The following is a 22,217-nucleotide window of genomic DNA, read 5'->3' as shown; positions in this document are numbered from 1 at the left end:
GTTGAAGGAAGAATAATTAATGTACCAATCGTCATGATTTTTCTGGTTCCACTCAGAAATACCCACGTGTGCCGGCAAACTCAAGAACCGGGCATTTTCCCGTATGTCTAATTTTAGAGCGCTTTATGTGATTTCCTTTCAGCCTTCGGACATGAATGATACTTAACGAGGATGTTGATCCAACGTATGCGTTGCAAAGAAATTTTATGTTGGTTGACTTCGTAATGTTCTTTTTGTGTCCAGCGTGAGGTGGATTTCCAACTTGCATCGGCGAATTCAAACGAGCAACCGCAACAAAGTTCGACGTACTAAGTACGGTATAAAACTTACGCTACAAAAACAATCATATGCTCAATTCGTTTCCTAGCACAGGAGAGAACGATGTGCAGGTCCTCGAAAATTCTCTCATACCGATCCCGACCCCGTGAACAACGCGCCGAACTTGAGAACCCCTCCCATTCTATTGTGGGTACAGGTGGGACTCACTGTCTGTTCATCAGCCGCCTGGTCCTGGTGACATGATCACCTTGGCACAACCAAGCACGACCTTGAAGGCAGGACTTTCCCAGACATGAGTCGTCTCTCATAAGGTTAGCACCGACCTGACGGCCAAACCTGCCGCACTACACCGCAATGTATATAGTACCCACTATCCAGTGGTGTCACAACAAGATTTTGCAGATACATGCTATCTTCAGTGCTAAACGGTGGTTTTTACACTATATGAGAGATGTCACCCGCGGTACCAAGTACAAACTCCAAAAACTAGAAGTTGGTAGCTTCTTATCAGAATTTAGAAGATAGTATGTCAATACTATATTTTCCGACGGTATCCATTATTGCGAAACTTTTGAAAAAAGTATCTGGTTTTTATGATGTGATACCCGAACATATCCGCGGCACACTATAGCAAGACCAATAAATAGGAGTGGGTTGGAAAAAAAATATGATGAGTATGTCAGTGGAGATTCCACATGTCTTCCAACCCGCAGGTTAGGAATTCTTCGACAAAACATGTGGGCATGTAGCTTATTTTCGGAAAATTCTAGTGTCTGGTTAGAACATACGAACGTGGGTATAGGAATGGGAATGATAGTCTATGAATAAATGTGGGAGCATAATATTTTCAGCAGTGAAAATCAAGGGAAGATGATCCCACTGCAGGCTTAGAACGAACCCGATCCGAGGTGTACAGCGCGCTTGTATAGCACACGGGGGTGAGTCGCTCTGCTTGCAGATTTGGGATCTCGGTTGCATTCAGTTCAAACGCATAAGACTGATAAATTCCTTAGGTTGCTTACTTTGTGTGCGCTGTTGAAAGCTTCTATCTTCGAACTTTGATCATGCTTCTCACTGATTTTTCCCCTCTGCCGGTCCTGGCCAAGCCATCATATGTACGTAGGTAAACCTCGAGGTCTATGCATAAGCTCACGGGTGCTTCTGCTGATATATTAAAAATAGATCATGACGTCGTCGCACTCAATCTGGGTACTGTTGGTTGTTTACTTCTACCCTGATCACTACGATTCCCAGCAACTGCATCTCTGCTACCGAGTATCCCGACACACGTTGCAGCTAAAGAATAGATGGTCCCTATATTCATCCGCGCTTGATCTCTGAAGGAAGGTTCCAGTGGGAATCTGCGTAGAATCATGGTTGGATGTCGAAAGTTATCTCTCACGAAGAGGCCTTAATTAACAAGGGCGCCTTCTGACACACATGTCGCTGGGATAGAACTTGCCAAGCGCAAGACTTCGACGTGAACGAGAGCAAACTTGGTAAACGGTGTGCTGCATGTGGGGAAAATCTCTCACATTACGATTGCTTCGAGGTGAGCAGGCGAATCCACTCTATGGTCCTGGGATATAAAATGCTCGAATACGTAAAAAGGGAGTCATTCCTGCATTTGCACGTCTCTTTGAACGATGAAGTCCTCTTTCGCCAAGATTCTCGCTCTCACCACTCTCATTTGCGGTACTGCCGCTCAAAAGATTCTGCTCGCCAATGATGACGGCTGGGCGACCGCCAATATCCGTGAAGAGTACAAGGAACTCGTGGCAGCAGGTTTCGAGGTGAATACCACTCTTGACCATGAGGCATCATCATGTTCATTCAAAGTTGATAATTTCTAGGTCATTCTCTCCGCCTCCCCTGTGGACAGGTCTGGCACTGGAAGGAGCACAGCGACACCTACGCCTATGAATGTAACTTGCGAGTTCAACACCTGTCCTATTGGTTCTCCGGCCATCGGTACAGACCCCAATGATCGTAAGTTTCAGTTCTTATTGACATGTTTATTTCTAACGTTGAACAACAGCAAACATCCACTATGTGCACGCATTCCCGTATGCTCAATAATGTGAATATATGCGCAAGGTTGATGTTTTTTATTTTTATTTTAGCGCCGATGCTGTCCGCTTCGGTATTCAAGATTTCGCTCAAGCACGTTGGGGTGGAAATCCCGACTTTGTCGTCGCTGGCGTTAACATTGGCCGTACGTACACAACTTGCAATCTCAGAGTGTAATAATGAATGTTTTCTTTTCTAGGTAACTTGGGCTCTACTGTTTTCATCTCTGGCACAGAGTAACTTACACATGTTTCTCTTCTTTGCAATGGCTCTTACTTATTCTTATATTACAGTAGCGCTGCTTGCGAGGCTGCAAACTTGGGGGTTCCCTCTTTCGCTTTCTCTGGCCAATCTGGTAGATTCGTCTCTTATACGACTCTCGAAACCGACCCCAACGCCCAATCTACCATCGACGCTAAAATATACACGGCGCTCGTGCGAAAATTCCTCTCTGGCTACCTTGCAGGCCATTCTTCCGACCCTTCTTCCCGCCTTGTACCGGCAGGAACCACTGTCAATATCAATTTCAGCGCTACGAACATTTGCAATAATAACCCAGATAACTTCAGATTCGTTGCTACCAAATCATTTAGTAACACACCGGGTGGTGATACGGAGAGGTGTGGGTCGCGTCAGCTTCCCCTTGAACAGACAGTGTCAGACGCAGGTTGTTTTGTGACCATAAGTGTGATTAACTCGACGACGGAGACCAATTCGAGGGCCGCGGAGCAAAAGGCGGTTTTCGATAAGGCGGATTCATTGTTGACTTGCTTGTAATTGGGGAGTATTGGAAAGTGGATAAGTATAAATAGAAACTGCAATAGCTGGTTAAATATGTATATTTGAACTATTGGAACCGGCGTATGTGTGATTCTTTCTATTAGCTGGAGATGATTCAAGTATACAAAAGGGTGAGGTTTTGCTGAGATGAACTACGTTGACCAGCGTCGGACGCATCTTCCGGCGAATAAAATGGGACAAAGATCAACATAAGCACACTACGGAGCCTTCGCTACAAAAACAACTACATGTTTTCATTTCTTAGTACGGACGAGAATGATGTGCATGTCCTCACAAAATTCTCCTACCGTAAACAAGACTCGCAACGGAAGGGCAATTGGACATGTATTGGACTCATCCACCGTCGTTTCGCATTCATCTTTTCCTGGTTGAACAAGTTAAGGAAGGAGAACAATATGCGACAACTCTTCACATGTACATAGCATCAGTACATTATAAACAAATACTCAAAAGAACATTCGCCAACAACGCCCGCGAAAAAAGAAAACAAGTTGAAAAAAACGCAATCGATCAAGTCAAGAAAGCGACTTTCTTGCCCAACACCTTCGCCTTGGCATCCTTCCCATTTACACCCGACCCAATCTTCTTATTCAAAATCTTGTCCTTCTTCTTTTCCAAAGATCCCCCAACAGCAGTACGTTTCTGTTTCATATCGTTTTTTGAAGCTGCCAAAGTTCTCGGTTTGGGTTTTGTGTCTTGTTCGGGTTTAAGTTGTTCTTGATCCCGAGATTCCGATTTTTGTGTTTTGTTTTTGGGTTGAAGACGTTGTTGGGGCTGTGATTGTTGTTTTTCGAGATCAGCGGAGGTTGATTTAGCGGATTTTTTGGATTTGAGCGGTTGGGGATCTGTTGGTTGGGGCGATTTTTTGGGCTTGGAAGTTGATGACGGTGTGGTAATTTTACCGGTGGCGTTGGTTTTCTGTTTCTTTCTTGGCTGTTCCGAAACCTCCGCAACATCGTCATCTCCATCGTCATTATCATCGTCATCGTCATCCTCGGCACCCTCCTCAACAACAGGTCTTTTCTTTCCCTTACCACTCTTCACATCTTTCTTCGTTGTTTCCTCTTCTTTCTTCAACCCACCCCACCGTTCATCCAGATTGCAACTCCAAATCGGTAAACTAACACTTGTATTGGTTTTGATAAAGAGACTTTGGATGTTATCCCATTGTGCTGGAATACGAGCGGCAATGGCGGGGATAGCTTTCGCTATATTTGAAACCACTTGAGAAGGTTTGTGTGAGAGAGTGCCGATCTTGATTGAACTATTGATTGGTCCGATGTATGTAGGAGTCATTTGTTGATAGAGATCGTGTAGTAAGGGTTCATAGAATCGGAAAGTAGTAGACCCCGACCATTGAAGATGTTCATTTAAGTTTGCGATATATTTTTGGATCGTGTCAACATTGCGGTGCATATTCAGGGTTTTGGTAGTAATGGAAGAGTGGTTCAGAAGGGTGGAAAAGTTGGGGCGTAAGAGGAGAGACGTACCTGCAAGTTCCGTTGTTCAGGTGCATGTACGTTGAACTGATGGCTCGTTCCAACTCGCCTTTTAGATCTTTCCGCGTCATGCACACAGGTATTGGTTGCCTTTTATCAATTTCAGCCCAGATTTGAAATTGAGATATTTCGATCGAGTAGTTGAAATGAATGATTAGGGTATGAAGGCGAGTAAGGGTGTACATGGACAGGATTGAAGATAGACGTGGGGGATTAAAGAGATGTTTGTCAATACATGAGGTGGGAGTTATGACTATAGATGTATACGCACTTTTTAGCCTCGAACCATTTGGCGCCGAGAAGTTTGGGAAGGAGTGGTATCACTCTTTCATCTGCGAGGAAGAGGCCATTTTCCTTGAGCAGCAATCGGCGGGCTTCGAAAGCTTTGTATTTGCCCTTGAGTTTGGCGATACCAACGACACGGGAGATAAATTTTATATTATGTTCTTCAAGAAGGTCTTTGTATTCCCGTTGAGGGTCTTTTGTTATAAGGCAGATGGATGTTGTTCGGGGGTCGACGATCGGGTGAGCAATAGGACTGAAGAAAGAGTAAAGTCAGTTTTTGCTGGCTCGTTCGAGGTGGATATGGGTCCTGGGTACATTTTATGGGGCTTGATTACGTTCTTAGGAGCGACTTGCTTGACTGCGACGTTCAGCCATATTATGGGTTCCTTTCCGGAGAGAAGATCGGTCTCTTCCCGTTCTTCTTGTTTTTTGGATTCGTAGGCGTGCAGTGCGTCGACTGCTTTTTGTATCTGCGAAGTAGAAACCCTGTCATCGATCAAGTCATCCTTGGCCATTGTCTCGGCGATAAAGGGGTATACGAAGGAGGAAGTGCTCGTTGTAGAAACCGACGACCAGCCAAAAAAAAAGATGTTTGTACTTGCTTGTCTGCAGCCTTAGTTATCTTATCTCCTTTTGTCTGCTCAAAAAACCTCAGGCTCCTACCCAGCGCGACTCGACAAGTCACGCACGTTTGGCAAATAGGGCCAAACACCTCGTTAAGAGGTGTGCTCACTTGTGAGCGGCTGGCATTACTCCTGAAACGGCCATCACCGTGATGGATTCCCGCGCGAGACTTAGCAGGGAAAGAATTATATAATAGCACTTAGACGATTAGGAAAGCTGTGACCGTAACGTTGCCAAATTAAGATACTGTAGTTCAAACTCATGCTCGCGAAGTCCGTCGTCGTTACTTCCGCGACCTGCTGGCAAAGGTTGATGATTCGGATCCTCAGATATAGGTAGAAGAGAGTAGGTAGCTCCCATTCTTCCCTTCCACCCCCTGCAATGTCCTCCATCGACCCGCATTTGTTCTATACAGTCATTCAAAATCTTGATACAAATCACATACCCCTTGAAAATCTTATCGACCACAAACCGCCGATAATTACCTTGAATGTTGAGCTTGTTGCGTTCTCGGCTGCCACAGCCACAGCCGAAATTCCGACCTCGGTAAGCGTGTCTACATTTTGTTTGGCCAGAACATTCAGAGGACTGACGACAAACAAGATTTTCTTCAGCTTATCTTCTCGAGCCATCAAGAGGGGGATCCAGAATGATAGTGTTTTCCCCCCTCCCGTGGGTGCGCAACCGATGACGTCTCTACCAGCATAGAATGCCTTTGCAGCCTCGATTTGGTACCAACAGGGACGTTTGTTGAACCGCTGGTGTACGAGATTAGTTATGCGCTCCGTTGTCCACTCGGATGGCAAGGAATCGAGTCGGAGGGGCATGTTTAATCAGGAGGGAGGTATTATATGGCGTGACAAGTATTATTAGGGTGATTAATTGATTCGATATGTTTTGCGATTGGATCTGCGCCCCAATTAGGCCACGGTGATGGCCGAAACATGTATGTTGCCAGCCGCTCACTGCGTGAGCATCCTACAAGTTCTGACTAAGCTCACATGTTTTTCACGTGCAGTGAGCGAGCTGGGTAGGAGCCTGAAAAAACCTGATCGGTTTGCAAGCCTTGAGTTTGCGTTATTAGGTTCCAGTCCATCTTTTATTTTCTCCGGCACGAGAGGATCGCCAAGAAAGCCGATAACCTTTGGGGGTCGGAAAGATACAGTACATTTACAGAGCTTCGTGGTGGTGATGAATCGAGGCTAGAACAAAGTCAATTTACGCCTAATAGAGAGCGAAGAGAAGGGCGGCCGCCTCTCCGATGCCGTAAGAAACTCATTGCGGGGAGTCCCCACTGGGGCTTTGGAAAGGTGTCGGGGTGGCCCAGAGGTCCTCGGCAACGAACCGAAAGAGGTTATACGTGCACAGTTCGTGTTCAGGACTAGTTGTAGCTTTGGACATGAGTGTTTTGTTGTACAGGGGAGAAGCGAGGGGACGTGACTGAAAGGAGATTTGTTCGCACGACGACTTCCCAAATATTTGCCTGTTCCTTCCCTCTTCGTCTTTCCTCCTTTCCGTTCTTTACAAGGCCCGTCTCTGGTTCTCTGGTCGGCTCAGCGGCCAGTGCAAGTGCGGTTTCTTATCTGTATATGGCGCTTACCCAGTCAGCGCGCCTCCATCCATCATGGGACGAGGAGGTGGTGCCGGCGCTACGGAAACGTGAGTTCCCCGGATTGCTGGTTAGGTCTGTTCAATCTATCATCTCTTACATCGCCATCGTCGCTCTCCAGGCCTTGAAAATGAGAGTAGGACGCTCTCCCACCGCATGTCGGCCATCTCCATGTCATCCAACGTTGATGATATTGCTTTCGCCGCCTTTGCCAACTCCGCTGGCACTGATTCAACACAGAACTCACACCAGAACTACCATCAACGACAGGCTGTAGTCAACGGCAGCAGTGCTAGTTGGCAACGTCCCAGCCCTGGTTACCAACCTCCCCAACATAGGCCCTCCGATCACTCCATTCCTGCGGCTGGTACGGCCACTCATGTCAATGGTGCTCAGCCGACGCACAGACCGAAAGCGCCATCATTTCAGCGTATACGAACTTACTCTGCTGTGGATGGTTCTCTACAAATGAACGGATCGGCTCGCTTGCCCCGACGAACAGCAAATGCTAGTCCAACGGATATGTCGCGTTCACCGCGCCCAGGAGAATCAAAGCCTACTCGTATACCCAAAGTATCCCGTGGTCCCCCTGGTAGTAATGCAAGCGCCAGTGTCCCCACCTCACCACTCATGAACGGCACTTCTACAAGCGGTGTCAGCCCCTTGGCTTCTCATACCACACCCACACAATCATTCAGCCCTTATGCGCCCTCTTCATCCGACATCCGCCCATTCCACTTCCCTACCTCTCACTCCTCTCACGCCAATCTCGGTCCTAGTCAACCCTCACGCATAATAAATGAGCCCGCACCTTTCAATACTGCCAGTTCATCCAACTCTTCGATATACGAAGTCGGCGGTCCCGTGGGTGAATTCGGAAACCACCGGCCACATGATTCTGTTGGTTCTATCGAGTCTAATACCTCTATGGAAAGACCGTTCGAGCACTGGTATAGAGGTGAAGTTTCGCGCAACGGTGGTGTTGGTGAAATTCGTGTCGGCAAACGTCAAGAGATGTTGGATATCGCGAACTACGGGCATGCTATCAACAACAAGCGAAAAGCAATCGCCAATCGCAGGGCCGCTCTACAAGCATTAGAAGAACATCGCGTCTTGAGCATTTCTAGGAAGCGAGCGGACAGTCTTGCGGGGATTAGTTCGAAGATGAGGCAGAGGGAAAGCTTTTACCTGGACGAAATCATTGACCAGGGGGAATTGGCCGCTCATCTCGGCAGGGTACTGGACGAGGATCCATTGACAGACTTGGAATCTGGAGATGGTTCAGACATTGGATCCGTTTCACATCACGGTCGGCAGCAATGCAGGTTTTCAAATCATGATTCAGATTATGATTTTATACCTGGCGTCGGGGATATTACCACGACGGGCTCTTCGATGAATGGATACAGAGATTCATCAATCAATAGTCCCTCGACATCGTACGAGGTGAGTGCGAGGAGCACAACGCCAACACCATCCGTAATTCAAATGCAACATCCACCGAGAACAACCACCCCCACGCAGAAGCCAAAATCAAGGCGAGGCAGCTCCGCCAGTCGAATACCAACACTATCATCGGAGCGAAAATCATCAGAATCAAGAACGTCGACTCCCACGATCTCCTCTAAATCTCAACCACAACAAGGCGTGGTGGATTTAACGCCCACACCTCCGTCACAACCTGTTCCACATTCAGTACCACTACCTCCTGCGACAACCCCTGCCCGTAAAGCGTCAAACTCATTTTCATCCGCACCTTCTTCTACTCCATCTTCCTCGTCACATCATCACAACAAACGTGGTGTTTCTCCCGGTCCTCGTGCAGCAGCAGCAGCAGCCACGACTGCGACTGCTCCACCTTCAACACCGTCTTCTTCACACAACAAACGCGGTATTTCTCCCGGTCCGCATGCCGCTACTGCATCCGGATCAACAGCCAAAAAGGCGCGTACAGGAGTTGGCCCAAAGAGTCCAAAAACGGTAGTTAAATCACCGAAACCGAAAAGCGCGATGAAGAAATCCACGTCAATCAGTAAGACTCCGGAAGACCCGAGGAGAAGTTCTGCTCAGTATCCGAGTCCTGGAGGAGATGATGATGATGGAATGGATATGGCTGATGCGATTCCTTCTTGGACGCAGCCGAAACCTGGAGAGGGGAATTGGGATGATGTACGTTGTTCTTTGTTTTTGGTTTTGGCTTTGGCTTGTGGAGTATTTGTGGGCCCCTGTTATGCTTCCAGTCTTTCGTCTTCCTATTTTATTCTTTTTTTGATTGTCCTATATTCGGCCATAGATTTTAGTGATGTACTAATGCTCTGATTTTCTTCATCTTAGGTGGTGCTTCCTGTCGTAGCGAGGAAAAAGGGTCTGGAAGACTTCTACGAGAAGGCCGATGGTAGTCCACAGCAGAAGAAACCGGAAGATACACCAATTGCACCTGTGAGTCATTCGTGTCATCAGATGGTAAATCATCGTCCCCTGATTACCCTTCAGGCGCCTGGTACATTTGGGTTTGATGGCACAAAAGTTCGACGTAGCCCGAACCATGATGATGGGGTCGAGATGGCTGAGTTTGGCGGTTCCATTCCTCCACCTGGTGACAGAAGGACGGGAAGGATTGAAGAGGATGTTTTGGAAGAAATTGAACCTGGGATGCTATTAGAACAAGGGCAGCAGCGGGACGATGCTATCCAAATGAGTCAATTTTCGCCTGCTCGTGAACATGTCAGGATGCCACCACCAGTGTCGATGCCGTTTGCAGAATATTCGGCGAACGATACTTTACACATTGTTTCTACTTTGGGAAGACCTAGGAAGGAAGAACCTGTCGAGGTTGAGGATGGCGGTGGTGGTGGATGTTGTAAGTGTGTGGTTATGTGAGACATTGGAAAGTCGATGGTGGTCGGTTTTTTCTGCAGCGTTGATTCCTATCCCTTTACCCCTTTTTCCAGCTATGTGTCATTCGTTTTTAGGTTTTCGACTGCTCAGATTCTCGTTTCTTTGCACGTCTCCTTCCCCCGGGTCTCTCCCACCACCCACCGCGGTCTTTTCTGTTTTGTTATCTCTTTCATTCGAGCACTAGTTCACGACATGTATGAACTTTTTCGTCGCACATACACGCACACATGCACATTCGTTCTATTCTCTCCTATATCAATCTCAACCCTCACATCCGTACTCTTTCAACTTTCAATTCCAATTTCATTTTAGTTTTTTTTTCCATTTTAACAACTTGAAGCGGTTCCTTCTACAATTGTGGTCGCCTTTTTCTTTATACATTCGTATATTATCTTCTTTTGTTTGAACATCAGCCGTATCTTTGTTGTTGTTTTTTTTTTTTACTTTCCCGTTCACTCAGCCAAACGTCTTCGTATATCATCATATCCACTATCGACCATCCATCTTTTTTCGGAACGACATCATTCATCATTGCCGTAGTAACACCGCAAATCATTTTTTTCTTTCATGAAATGCTCACTCCTTTTGCGTTTTTTTCTCTCTCTCCTCTTCATATGTTTCCTCTTCAATATGTTATCTCTTTTTTTCTTTTTTTTTTTTGGTTTAGTCTCTTCTCATCCTTTATCTTACGGTTGTATGATTATAGTGTGTTCGGGTCTAGAACGCTTTTTCTCTCCAATTGAAGTTAAACCTGAACATACATAATGTGGGCTGTCTTGCGTATAGTATTTTTTTTGCTCTTATCTTCCTACTTATGGTATTTACAGTTCCAAGTGCTGTCTCCTTTGTTTTCCGCAGTGTATTCCAATCCTTTCCTCAATTTCTATCGCATCTTCAATTCCTGCACCCTTTCCTTTTTGTTCCACGCCTCACTTTCTTTGTTTTTGCTAAGAAAGAGATGCATACTGTTACATTCATTCATGGTCAACTACAATACGTCCACATACGTCCTCCAATTCTCGAACAAGCAACTTTCGCGATTACAGCTCTTTGTCAAGTATTCGTCCTAGTCATCCTCGCAATGAGTAGTGACATCATACACCCTACTTGAGCTCGTTCGTCCTTCTTCATCCAGACGAATCTCATCAGTCGAAAATTTGACGAAAACTTCATATCGACCTAAAACTTCTTCATCGTTGTTGTTGTTATCCTCGATGGCGATAGAAGTCATGTTTGCGAATTCATTTAATACAATACCATCTTTTTTCCAAATGATGGCGTATGATTCGTTGTTGATGGGTTCATTGTTTTCTTCTGGGTTACGAAGATGTGCGAGAGGTACGAGGTCCAACGTGAGTATTTTGGTCCAAGTGGATGATGAATGTGTACATGATTCGGTCAAGTCATCGATGAGATTGACACTTTTGAGAAGATGGATCCATAATCCTTCCGTGCAGACTTTGCATAAATCGGGTGAGGTGACGATACGCATGAGGCAATCTTCGTTTGTAGGTCGATAGGATGTTTCATTCTTATCTGAGAATCTAGATAAGTTTTGGGTAAGATGCGCATGTTGAAATTATCGTGGTGAACTAGACTCACGTTGGGTAAAGACTGTAGAATCCTGGTGACGAGACAAACCTATCGAACATTAAGTCAGCTGTAGAAGATTTCTTTTGGCATGATGATTACACACTCATCCTCATCACCAAATTCTAAAATTTCAGCGCTACACAATTGCGCAACACCTTCTCTTTCCTGGTTCAAGAGGGTGAACGACAAAATATGTTCACCATCGCTTAAGCCGCCAGCACGATGAATATCATAATGCCATCGGTCCAAACCCAGACCCTCTTTAGGAACCCAATCTAGCTCAATTCCATCCAACTCAACACGAAGGTCCGTAGCTTCAGGAAGTCCTGAAAGGGAGAATCGCACTACATGTCGGAAGTAAAGACCGGAAGCTGGGAATTTGATAGACCAAGATTCGGTAGTGTTGAGAAGAGTCCAAGGATATGTTTGCATCGGCATTACTGAACGTTCAACTCGAGCGTCTGAATTGATGGAGCCCGATGTACTTGGAGGGGTAGAGAGCCAATGATCCCATGAGACGGGCTCGTGGGCATCTTGGACTGCATTGACACCAAAATAAGCGAAACCTCCATCGTATTCTTCTCCGACATCAATAATGGAATGTCCGAGCTCATGGCGGAGAACTAGAGGCCCATTGAGGATGGACGACGTGATGACTCTATGTTTGGAGGCAACACTATTTCAGAGGCATAACGATTTCATGTAAGGAGGGACGTACGTGAATTCACCACCCAATCCTATTGAGGAATATCATGTTCAAATTTATAACCCCAAATGGCGCATGTACTTACCTCCATATAATGGATCGTTACCTGTAATTCACATTGTTAGACGATTGCATTTTCGAACACATCGCGCAGGACTTGCCGAGCAGAATTGGATAGTTGCATTGATCTCCCATGGAGTCACAAGCAGCATGAGCAACTTCGGGTCTAGCATAATAGACAGCTCGCAATTCTGTTCCTTCACGATAGAGTCCATATGGTGTCCTGCAAATTAATCAACGGCCTTGTTCCCCTTTGAAAAGCTAAAGCGAGAAGCAATACTTTTTCGGGACACCATCAGCGCCGATGCCACTCTATAAATGCGTTATGGCATCTATTTGACAACGAGGACGAGGTTATGTGACCAACCTCTTCGCTTGGGGTAAATGCTCCCCAAAAGTTGAGGAGAGGTCTGACGGTGAAGAAGGTTTGATTCTGCGAGATGTCATCCGCGAGACGTTTCGCATCTGTAAAGAACTTGTCCATTTCTTCAATGGTGTCTATGACAAGATAAGAATTCAACTGGTCCGACGGCAGAAAACGATATCAAGAACGTACATCCATCTGAAAAGAAGACCAAGTCCACTCTGTTTTCAGGAGGACCAGACACGGCCAACGGTCGAATTGCCAGAGTGGGACTTAATGCCTGGACTTCAGAGTAGGTAGATAATTCTTGCAACGCAAAACCTGACATACGGATACAGAGTGTGAACCATCTTTAGCGTATCCAAATGACGGCAAGGAGCCGCCGTGCATCGCACAAACATTTGATTCACCAGTCTTTGACATTGACATTGGTTGTTGTTGGGCATCTCCCAGATATCCCGTGGAAGCTGACAAGTCGTCCAGATAACAAAAATACCATATTCCAATTGAGTAAAAGTCGAAGGAGCGTGCTGCCGTACGTACCTTGAACCCCGAGGCCGAAGAGCAAGATGTTGAGTACACGATTAAGTACCATGTCAAGTGCACGATTGATGAGAAGTGGTGGAAGGTTGTCTTGTTACTTCTAGTTTGTATTCTCAGGGCCCCCAGTGGTTTCTCAGAACATCATGAACCAAGTTGCGCATGCAGTTTTGATCTCTTGGGGTCCTCGACTCATGGAATATGCAAGACCCCATGGCGGGCTGCAGCTAAGGCCTCCATTGCCGCGTCGAACTTGCAAAAATGGCACATTGAACGCCTGGTCGAAATATTCGGAGGATATTTTACGCTGGCCGAGTAGGCCGCATCAGATGCGTGGGAATCTCCATCAATGCCGACGACCTGCGCCTATTGAGACCAAGCCATTGTCGAGACAGCCATGGAAGCCCTGTTCTTCAACGTACGCCGGCTGGTTTCTGTAGCCTGCAGACGCAAATGGCTTACATACTTATGGTTTCTAGGTTGATACTGGGTTCCTCGAGGGTATAGTTAGAGGGTTCCGATCAGGAATCCTCAACCAGAACCAGTACGCGAACTTGTGCCAATGCGAGACTCTTGAAGGTGTCGTGCCTCCATGATTTGCCATGTCACATTCCGTTTTAAATGCCATGTTGTCTTCCAGATTTCAGGACGCAGTTATCTGCCACGGACTATGGCAACTTCCTAGCCAACCAACCGATGCCAATCTCGACGTCAACCATTTCGGAAAAAGCGACGCAAATCCTAGTTGACCAGTTCAACTACATCAAGACCAATTCAGTCCAACCATTAGCCAGTTTTCTCGACTACATAACGTGCGTAGTTTTGACTGTTATTGAATCCGAGTGCCGACGTCAGACGCAGATACTCGTACATGATTGACAATATAATACTCCTCATCACTGGCACACTGCATGAGCGCGATACACACGAGCTTCTCGAACGTTGTCACCCTCTCGGCGTCTTTGATTCCATGCCCGCGCTTTGTGTTGCAACCAATGTCGAAGAACTGTATCACACTGTCATCGTGGAAACACCACTCGGTCTGTCATCCATCCCGTTCAACCTGCTACCTTGATTCTCATACGCTTTTATTTCATTTCAGCACCTTACTTCCGTGATTGTCTTTCCGCCACTGACCTTGACGATCTCAACATCGAAATCATTCGTAACACAGTCTATAAAGCCTACCTCGAGGATTTCTACAACTTTGTCACCACCCTCGGTGAACCTACCACCAGCGTGATGCACAAAATCCTCTCTTTCGAAGCCGACCGACGAACAATCAACATTACCATTAACTCTTTCAACACCGAACTTACCAAAGAACAACGGGCTCGATTATTCCCAACTATTGGTCGCCTCTGGCCCGCTGGAAACAATACTCTCGCTCGCGCAGACGAAATCGATCAAGTCCGTCAAGCTTGTGACACTGTAGCCGATTATCGTCCATTCCTAACTGGAAGTTCGAGTGTTGGAGATCACAGTGATGATTTGAGCATTGCATCTCAATTGGAAGATAGGTTCTTCCAGACAGAGGTTCAGTACAACAAAGAAGCATTCTTGCAACAGTTCCAGTATGGCGTCTTTTACGCGTATATGAAATTGAAGGAGCAGGAAATTAGGAATTTGACGTGGATTGCAGAGTGCATAGCGCAGGATGCGAAGGACAGAATACAGGACTTTATACCCATTTTCTGAATCTTGTTGTTTTGTTTGCTTGTATAATTCCATTTGTCTTGGATGTTCGTTGAAAGTGATCTCGTTGATGCTCGAATTAGACAACTTAAACTACCCTCACCATGAGTGACTCGACCCCTCCATCTGAATCCGTGTGTTCGACGCCGACGCCTGAGCCGGTGTACAATGACCCATCCGCCTACTACGTGAACCCTATCTTGGCTAGTGTTCGACCACATATACTGACACCCTGCTACTTCTAGTACATATCCTCCAAAGGTCGACGACTATACCCGGACACGTCTTCCCTCGCTCCCTACAAACCTCTACCAGAAGGATGGGACAAAAGCAAGCACTACTGGCTCTATGGCTGGCCAAAAAGCGACCGACAATTACAATCTATCCTCCCTAAGTATTTCAATCTGCCCATAGCCGGCACCACCCCAGAGGCCTTATCTTCAGATGCTCGATGTACTCAGCGGATCCTTGAACAACTGGCCGGTTATCAGCACCTCACTTGGCTCATTTGCAAACCCACTAAAGAAACTATAGCAGAGGGTATTGTCGAGGATCTTCCTCCTGGTCCTCCTGGAATACCATTCGTGACGTTGAGCTGTACGGTTAGGAGCAGGTTTTTCATGCAACGGCCTACTGTCGAACAGCTGGAATGCTTGACAAGTATCCTCGGCGAACCTCGGTGGCTTGAGTCCCAGCATCTTAAAAGGGACTTCGATGAGTATTTGCTTGAGTATGTACGATAGTTACATCTTGTTTCTTGTGTATGTCTAGGGCAAATCGGTTCAATTTATGCATCAAAAAGACAAAATCGTTATGTCGTATTGGCGCCAGTGCCTTCGGCCAAAGTGGTTATAAATATATTCTTGCGGCGGAGTAGTACTTACCGCGACACAATTATTGATCCGACTGAGCGAAACACCTATCCCGCACCCATACACCAAGCCTATCCGAAGTCTGCGAGGACGTCGAGTACCTTGTTCAAGTTTCGAGACGACGCGGAGGAAGTTCCGGAAGTCGTTCTCAGAGACAGCACCTTGAACCGATCGTTTTGTTTACTTCTTAATTCCATTTGTCTTTGATGTTTTTTGAACCTGTATGTCGTTACGCGATGTGGTTTTTGATGTTTGAGTTGTACAACTTACACCACTGTCTTCACCATGAGTGACGCGACCCCTCCACCCGAATCTATCTGCGCATCTCCTACTCCCCCTCCTGAATCTGTGTGTACGACGCCGACGCCAGCATCTGTGCGTAAAAGCCCAACCGCATACTATGTGAGCCTCCAGCCAAGCTAATGTTTGACGACATCTACTGACTATCCTGCTGACCACAGTATAAATGCAAAGGCCGGCGCCGATACCCGAATACGTCTTCTCTCACTCCCTACAAACCTCTGCCAGAAGGATGGGATAAAAGCAAGCACTACTGGCTCTATGGCTGGCCAAAAAGCGACCGACAATTGCAATCTCTGCTCCCCTCCTATTTCCATATGTCCATAGCCGGTACCACGCCTCAAGACGAGTATGCTGATGCTCGCTGTGTTGAGCACCTCCTTCAACTGTTGACCGGTTATAAACATCTCCATTGGTTCATTTGCAAGCCCACCGAAGAAACCATAAAGGAGGGCATTGTTGAGGATCTTCCTCCTGGTCGACCTGGAATATCATTGGTGACATTGAGCTGCACGGCCAGGAGAAGATTTTTCATGCAACGGCCTACCGTCGAGCAGATGGAACGCTTGACCGGTATACTTGGCGAACCTCGGTGGCTTGAGTCCCAACATCTTAAAAAGGACTTTCCGTTGGATTATCTTGCGTAGCTAGCTTATCTTGTTTCATGCATGTCTGAGGGTAAACTAGCTTCTTCTATTTGTATATCAAAAGATGTTCTCCTAGAAAGATCATTGTCATAGTTGAATAACAGTATTGTTGGCCACAGTCAAGTTTAGTCTGTTCCCTAGTCTTCTACCTCGATCGATATTTCCTTTTGCTGTGGTCCCGCTTCTTGACGTCGTATCATGAATACAGAATGCTGACGTTAATACCGACAGTGAACGCAACTGCTGTCATTACAGTGACAATGATTGAGGACAGGGCAATGCCACGAAACTATAGTGGATCTGGAAATTAGCCCATTATGACCATACGACGAGCCAAGTAGTACCCATCCATCCGAGAACTTTGTATGATCAAATCGAGCGGATGCGGAGGATTTTCCGGCAGTTCAATCCTAGGGACAGGCTGGGACAGGCAAGTTCCTGAGACCCACTGCAGCATCAGGCATACCGAATCATCAGGGCTTTCGGAAACAGCCGAGTTCAGCTCTTGTAACACTCAGCACAATACTCTCCGTGCTCGCTTAGTGATCTTGTCAAGAACACGGTAGAACACTTTTCCACTAACAAGGATGGACGATACTGAGCGGGAGGTCGAAGGCCTCGTGTCACTGCCCGGCGAGGTCCTTTCTCAAAATTTCATCTATATAGACAACTCAGATATACCCATTCTCCAGCAAGTGCGTTTTGTCTCCATTTGTCCTTGCAAACGAGTAAAGGCTGATTTTACAAGACGTGCCCTGCTTTGCGTTCTGTTACAATGACACGACAGTTCTGGTATAATCGTATCCATCGACTCTGCGAAGAACGTGTCGTTTCTCCACCTGAAGAAAAATTAGAAGAGTATTCTATAGCTCAACTCGATCTGTGCATCTTCTACTTCCGAATCTCCTTGCGCGACCCCTCCGCCTATATCCGTGTGTACGACGCCGACTCCCGAGCCGGCGCGTAACAGCGCGACCGCCTACTATGTGAGCTCCAGCTAGTACTTATCCTCCAAAGGTCGACGACGATATCCAGACACTTCTTCCCTCACTCAGGAGCAGGTTTTTCATGCAACGGCCTACTGTCGAACAGCTGGAATGCTTGACGAGTATCCTCGGTAGAGTGACGGGAAATAGGCGGTTGAAATTCGCACGGGCTAATTTGCCCTGCTAATTTGCCGCTAATTTGCAGGGGTCCCAGTGAGGACTGTTTTTCGGATGTGAAATAGAGTGAATTTCGGCCACTTCCACAAATCATTTGGAATCGAGATGAAAAATGGAGACACAAAATTTTTGAGCTCGGTTGCCTATACATTACGCACAACGCTGATAACCTTAACTATGCTCCCAGGCTAGTGTCATCGAAGAACTTGATATTCTTCGTCCATCTCTGGCTTCCTTACCCTCCAGTCGTCCTCTTCCTGATGTGTCGTGATCTCAAACCTCGAGCTATGAAGCACTGGAGCACCTCTTCTTTAGATCTGGAATGGATTGAGGATATTGGTAAAGGCCGTGCAGTCAATCAGGCCCTAGAGACTGCTCTTGATACTCTAAGGATCTGCTTCCATACGTTGACAGGCCACTATCACTGGAGCTCGGTCAACAAATAACATGCGGGTAGAGACGAATATAAGCGCAGCTACCACAGTTCTCGACGACGATGAATGGATGTGTTGGAGGAAGGCTTAGACAGCTTTCAAATTCACTCAAATTCACCTTGATAATGTAATTCGCACGTAGTTTTTTTGAATTTCACGAGCAAATTAGCGCCAAATAGGAAACTGCAAATTAGCTGCAAATTTGGGACGTGAATTTGACCAGTCGTAGAGCCTGTGAAATTCACAAGGGGAATTAGGAGCCCGGGGCTATTTCCCGTCACTCTAATCCTCGGCGAACCTCGGTGGCTTGAGTCCCAGCATCTTAAAAGGGACTTCGATGAGTATTTGCTTGAGTATGTGCGATAGTTATAATGATCTTGTTTCTTGTGCATGTCTAGGGTAAATCGGTTCAATCTATGCATGCATCAAAAAGACAAAACCGTGATGTCGTATTGGTGACAGTGCCTTCGGCCAAAGTGGTTATAAATATATTCTTTGTGGAGTAGCACTTACCGTGACACAATCATTGATCCGACTGAGCGAAACACCTATCCCGCACCCATACACCAAGCCTATCTGAAGTCTGCGAGGACGTTGAGTACCTTAATCAAGTCTCGAGACGACGCGGTTGAGGTTCCGGAAGTCGTTCTATGAGACAGAACCTTGAATCGATCGTTTTGTTTACTTCTTAATTCCATTTGTCTTTGATGTTTTTTGAACCTGTATGTTGTTACGCGATGTGGTTTTTGATGTTTGAGTTGTACAACTTACACCACTGTCTTCACCATGGACGACGCAACCCCTCCACCCGAATCTATCTGTGCATCTCCTACTCCCCCTCCTGAATCTGTGTATACGACGCCGACGCCAGCGTCTGTGCGTAAAAGCCCAACCGCATACTATGTGAGCCTCCAACCAAGCTAGTGTTCGACGACATCTACTGACTATCTGCTGACCACAGTATAAATGCAAAGGTCGGCGCCGATACCCGAATACGTCTTCTCTCACTCCCTACAAACCTCTACCGGAAGGATGGGATAAAAGCAAGCACTACTGGCTCTATGGCTGGCCAAAAAGCGACCGACAATTACAATCTCTCCTCCCCAACTATTTCCACATGTCCATAGCCGGTACCACGCCTCGAGAGGAATATGCTGATGCTCGCTATGTTGAGCGCCTCCTTCAGACGTTGACCGGTTATACGCACCTCAATTGGTTCATTGGCAAGCCCACCGAAAAAACCATAGAAGAGGGTATTGTCGAGGATTTTTCTCCTGGTCGACCCGGAGTACCAGTCGTGACATTGAGCTGCACTGCCAGGAGGAGCTTTTTCATGCAACGGCCTACCGTCAAGCAGATGGATCGCTTGACCAGTATACTTGGCGACCCTCAGTGGTTTGAGTCCCAACATCTTAAAAAGAAGTTTCCGTTGGATTGCTTTGCATAGTCTGTATTATCTTGTTTGAACTATGTCGTAGTTGATAACAGTACTGTTAGTCACAGTCCAAATTTAATCTGTTCCCGAGTCTTCCCCCCATATTTCCTTTTGCTGTGGTCCTGCCTCTTGACTTCTTATCATGACGTCAATACCGACAGTGAACGCAACTGCTTACAGTGGCAATGATTGAGGACAGGGTGCCACGAAACGGGCACTATAATGGATCTGGAAATTAGCCCATTATGACCATACGACGAGCCAAGTAGTACCTATCCACCCAAGCACTTTGTACGATCAAATCGAGCGGACGCGGAGGATTTCCGGCAGCATCAGGCATACCAAATCATTGCGGCTTTTGCCGAAAACAGCCAAGTTTAGCGATGGGTCCTGTAACACTCAGCACAAAACTCCCCGTGCTTGCTTAGTGATCTTGTCAAGAACACGGTAGAACTCTTTTCCACTAACAAGGATGGATAATACTGAGCGGGAGGCCGAAGGGCTCATGTCACTGCCCGGCGAGGTCCTTTCTCGGATTTTCATGTATGTAGACGACTCAGATATACCCATTCTCCAGCAAGTGCGTTTTGTCTCCATTTGACTTGCAAACGAATAATGGCTGATATTTACAAGACGTGCCAGACTTTGCGTTCTGTTATAATGACACGACAATTTTGGTATCATCGTATTCATCGACTCTGCGAAGAACATGTCGTCTCTCCACCTGAAGAAGAATTAGCAGAGTATTCTATAGCGGAACTCGAGAAATGGACCATGCGCCGAGCCAGTGCTAGGAGCACTTCCCCTGTGAACTTACATATTTGCAGCCGATATTGCCCCATACTTGGGTTTTACGGAGATATATTTCTTGTTCCAGGCGGTCGATGGCTTCTAAAGCCTCATCACGATTTGCGCGTATACTTTGTCGACTTGGACAGCAGTGATTTAGAATTGCGCCTGCTACTAGATCCAAGAAATTTCGACCCGCGTATCAGCCAGCATCGAACTATCGGAAATCGTATATGGATAAACCATAAAACACCACGATTGTCTTTCCGTTTTGAAGGTTCCCTCGGCGACACCGGTGCGTCAGTTTACGGTCACATCCAATGGGACTTACTGCCTCTTAGAGGGTGATTCGGGTTTTACCTGGGTGTATATATATCAAGTCGACCTACTTGGTCATGGTGCCAGTGCGACTCTCGTGGCTCAGATGATTGCTACCTTTCGATGCCGCGAGGCAAGCAATCCATGTTTCTTACATGCTCTCAATAAGCGCTATTTTGTCCAGGACCGAGGATACAAACCATCTTCAGCTCCAGGAGTGAACATTTTTTATTATAGGCAAGCCCTGGGATGTTTCGATTATCCCTTGTTGGATTGTCATACCATTCCTTCTGAGTGCTATCCTGCCGTTTGTGCTTCCTTTAATCATGGCTAATTTCATTCATATGAAGGTCTTTTGGACAGGAGATGGTATTCATCAACGAGGACGTTCTTGCTATACGCGGCAGCGAAACATCCTCCTATTACATTTTCGACATAGAATCACCAACTTCATTCAAACTTTTGCATAAAATCGAAATACCACGGGTTTCGCTTGACTTTTCCAGGACTGGTTGGACGTCTAAAGCGTCACTGATTACTTTCATCTCTTATCCGAGATCTTGCGATGCCAGAATACTTCATGGACTCGTTATACCTCATGACAGCAGGTTTCATCCATGGATAGTCGAGCTAGGCAACTTTGTGGGAGAAGAACCATTGAACATCAACTTCAAGCTTGGTATATTCAGCTCGCTGCACTGTAGCAGTGGAGAAGATACAATTTCACGCTTTCGTCATGAATGGGACCACACATGCGCATTGCCAAGAATTGGACCGGCTTATATATCAATTCTAAAGCAAGATGCGGAACATCCGGGAACGCTCATTGCATTTGATGAAGATACCGTACGCTCTGTTCATTTTGACGACGGAAATTTGGATGTCGTCGATATCGTTATAGCGGGTCGAGTTACTTCAGTCTTTGCATCTACTTGACTGCTCTTCCTTTGCCAATCTATATAGAGTCCATACGGCACATCATTTCTCATTGACATCGTGACCGACTGAGGAGACGTTCTTTGAAAGAACATTCTCTTCTCCCCTTCTGGTATTCTTTATTCAACATTTACTGAAACTGCCGTTTTGTTTGCTTGCTTTACTCCATTTGTCTTTGATGTTTATTGTTGAAATATTGATGTTCGAGTTATTCTGGAGCTACTTATACGACTTATACTATCCTCACCAATGAGTGACACAACTCCTCCGCCCGACTCTATCTGTGCATCTCCTACTTCC

The 22,217-nt window shown here is 46.4% G+C and overlaps 8 protein-coding genes across 8 annotated transcripts; 5 read left to right on the top strand and 3 right to left on the bottom strand.

The window, feature by feature from the left end:
- The first annotated feature begins 1,798 nt into the window (after positions 1–1,798).
- On the top strand, positions 1,799–3,245 carry AGABI2DRAFT_193599 (hypothetical protein). Its single transcript, XM_006462397.1, has 7 exons — positions 1,799–1,831; positions 1,891–2,072; positions 2,133–2,268; positions 2,318–2,345; positions 2,403–2,494; positions 2,549–2,585; positions 2,643–3,245. Exons 2-7 carry the CDS (start codon positions 1,926–1,928, stop codon positions 3,124–3,126), a joined length of 924 nt encoding a protein of 307 aa, XP_006462460.1. The 5' UTR covers positions 1,799–1,831; positions 1,891–1,925; the 3' UTR covers positions 3,127–3,245.
- A 415-nt stretch (positions 3,246–3,660) lies between these two features.
- AGABI2DRAFT_186365 (hypothetical protein) lies at positions 3,661–5,465 on the bottom strand (the record flags this gene model as incomplete). The annotated part of the gene is made up of 4 exons (XM_006462396.1): positions 5,250–5,465; positions 4,921–5,187; positions 4,641–4,739; positions 3,661–4,414 (listed from the first exon to the last, which is right to left on the bottom strand). Exons 1-4 carry the CDS (start codon positions 5,447–5,449, stop codon positions 3,661–3,663), a joined length of 1,320 nt encoding a protein of 439 aa, XP_006462459.1. The 5' UTR covers positions 5,450–5,465.
- A 464-nt stretch (positions 5,466–5,929) lies between these two features.
- Positions 5,930–6,461, bottom strand: AGABI2DRAFT_137143 (hypothetical protein). The gene is made up of 2 exons (XM_006462395.1): positions 6,162–6,461; positions 5,930–6,104 (listed from the first exon to the last, which is right to left on the bottom strand). The coding sequence occupies exons 1-2, from the start codon at positions 6,383–6,385 to the stop codon at positions 5,996–5,998; spliced, it is 333 nt and encodes a 110-aa protein (XP_006462458.1). The 5' UTR covers positions 6,386–6,461; the 3' UTR covers positions 5,930–5,995.
- An 877-nt stretch (positions 6,462–7,338) lies between these two features.
- On the top strand, positions 7,339–10,047 carry AGABI2DRAFT_119317 (hypothetical protein; the record flags this gene model as incomplete). The annotated part of the gene is made up of 3 exons (XM_006462394.1): positions 7,339–9,336; positions 9,502–9,606; positions 9,661–10,047. The coding sequence occupies 3 exons, from the start codon at positions 7,339–7,341 to the stop codon at positions 10,045–10,047; spliced, it is 2,490 nt and encodes an 829-aa protein (XP_006462457.1).
- A 997-nt stretch (positions 10,048–11,044) lies between these two features.
- AGABI2DRAFT_179193 (hypothetical protein) lies at positions 11,045–13,422 on the bottom strand. Its single transcript, XM_006462393.1, has 11 exons — positions 13,332–13,422; positions 13,119–13,255; positions 12,981–13,068; positions 12,792–12,922; positions 12,705–12,736; positions 12,526–12,647; positions 12,450–12,470; positions 12,377–12,395; positions 11,762–12,316; positions 11,668–11,706; positions 11,045–11,609 (listed from the first exon to the last, which is right to left on the bottom strand). The coding sequence occupies exons 1-11, from the start codon at positions 13,381–13,383 to the stop codon at positions 11,132–11,134; spliced, it is 1,674 nt and encodes a 557-aa protein (XP_006462456.1). The 5' UTR covers positions 13,384–13,422; the 3' UTR covers positions 11,045–11,131.
- A 268-nt stretch (positions 13,423–13,690) lies between these two features.
- AGABI2DRAFT_193594 (hypothetical protein) lies at positions 13,691–15,082 on the top strand. The gene is made up of 5 exons (XM_006462392.1): positions 13,691–13,746; positions 13,808–13,907; positions 13,969–14,140; positions 14,190–14,368; positions 14,431–15,082. Exons 1-5 carry the CDS (start codon positions 13,726–13,728, stop codon positions 15,024–15,026), a joined length of 1,068 nt encoding a protein of 355 aa, XP_006462455.1. The 5' UTR covers positions 13,691–13,725; the 3' UTR covers positions 15,027–15,082.
- Positions 15,083–16,180: 1,098 nt separating this feature from the next.
- On the top strand, positions 16,181–16,842 carry AGABI2DRAFT_179191 (hypothetical protein; the record flags this gene model as incomplete). The annotated part of the gene is made up of 2 exons (XM_006462391.1): positions 16,181–16,297; positions 16,357–16,842. 2 exons carry the CDS (start codon positions 16,181–16,183, stop codon positions 16,840–16,842), a joined length of 603 nt encoding a protein of 200 aa, XP_006462454.1.
- A 3,504-nt stretch (positions 16,843–20,346) lies between these two features.
- On the top strand, positions 20,347–21,917 carry AGABI2DRAFT_119310 (hypothetical protein; the record flags this gene model as incomplete). The annotated part of the gene is made up of 4 exons (XM_006462390.1): positions 20,347–20,454; positions 20,517–20,958; positions 21,005–21,288; positions 21,345–21,917. 4 exons carry the CDS (start codon positions 20,347–20,349, stop codon positions 21,915–21,917), a joined length of 1,407 nt encoding a protein of 468 aa, XP_006462453.1.
- Between the last annotated feature and the right edge of the window lie 300 nt (positions 21,918–22,217).

The sequence above is a fragment of the Agaricus bisporus genome, assembly GCF_000300575.1.
Source record: "Agaricus bisporus var. bisporus H97 unplaced genomic scaffold AGABI2scaffold_7, whole genome shotgun sequence".
In the NCBI taxonomy this organism is placed as follows: domain Eukaryota; kingdom Fungi; phylum Basidiomycota; class Agaricomycetes; order Agaricales; family Agaricaceae; genus Agaricus; species Agaricus bisporus.
The sequence above is the reverse complement of the archived record's forward strand: the minus strand, read 5'-3'. Positions and strand labels throughout refer to the sequence as shown.

What these genes read in the sequence shown, in the direction of transcription:
- AGABI2DRAFT_193599 (XM_006462397.1), top strand. Translation starts at nt 1,926, where the DNA reads ATGAAGTCCTCTTTCGCCAAGATTCTCGCTCTCACCACTCTCATTTGC. An exon ending in CGCTGGCGTTAACATTGGCC is followed by an intron (nt 2,495 to 2,548) that starts GTACGTACACAA and finishes TTTCTTTTCTAG; the next exon opens with GTAACTTGGGCTCTACTGTT. An exon ending in GTTTTCATCTCTGGCACAGA is followed by an intron (nt 2,586 to 2,642) that starts GTAACTTACACA and finishes CTTATATTACAG; the next exon opens with TAGCGCTGCTTGCGAGGCTG.
- AGABI2DRAFT_137143 (XM_006462395.1), bottom strand. Translation starts at nt 6,385, where the DNA reads ATGCCCCTCCGACTCGATTCCTTGCCATCCGAGTGGACAACGGAGCGC. An exon ending in GAAGATAAGCTGAAGAAAAT is followed by an intron (nt 6,105 to 6,161) that starts CTTGTTTGTCGT and finishes AGACACGCTTAC; the next exon opens with CGAGGTCGGAATTTCGGCTG.
- AGABI2DRAFT_179193 (XM_006462393.1), bottom strand. Translation starts at nt 13,383, where the DNA reads ATGGTACTTAATCGTGTACTCAACATCTTGCTCTTCGGCCTCGGGGTT. An exon ending in CAACTATCCAATTCTGCTCG is followed by an intron (nt 12,471 to 12,525) that starts GCAAGTCCTGCG and finishes TGTGAATTACAG; the next exon opens with GTAACGATCCATTATATGGA. An exon ending in GAATTTGGTGATGAGGATGA is followed by an intron (nt 11,707 to 11,761) that starts GTGTGTAATCAT and finishes AATGTTCGATAG; the next exon opens with GTTTGTCTCGTCACCAGGAT.
- AGABI2DRAFT_193594 (XM_006462392.1), top strand. Translation starts at nt 13,726, where the DNA reads ATGGAAGCCCTGTTCTTCAAC. An exon ending in AGTTTTCTCGACTACATAAC is followed by an intron (nt 14,141 to 14,189) that starts GTGCGTAGTTTT and finishes CGTCAGACGCAG; the next exon opens with ATACTCGTACATGATTGACA. An exon ending in CATCGTGGAAACACCACTCG is followed by an intron (nt 14,369 to 14,430) that starts GTCTGTCATCCA and finishes ATTTCATTTCAG; the next exon opens with CACCTTACTTCCGTGATTGT.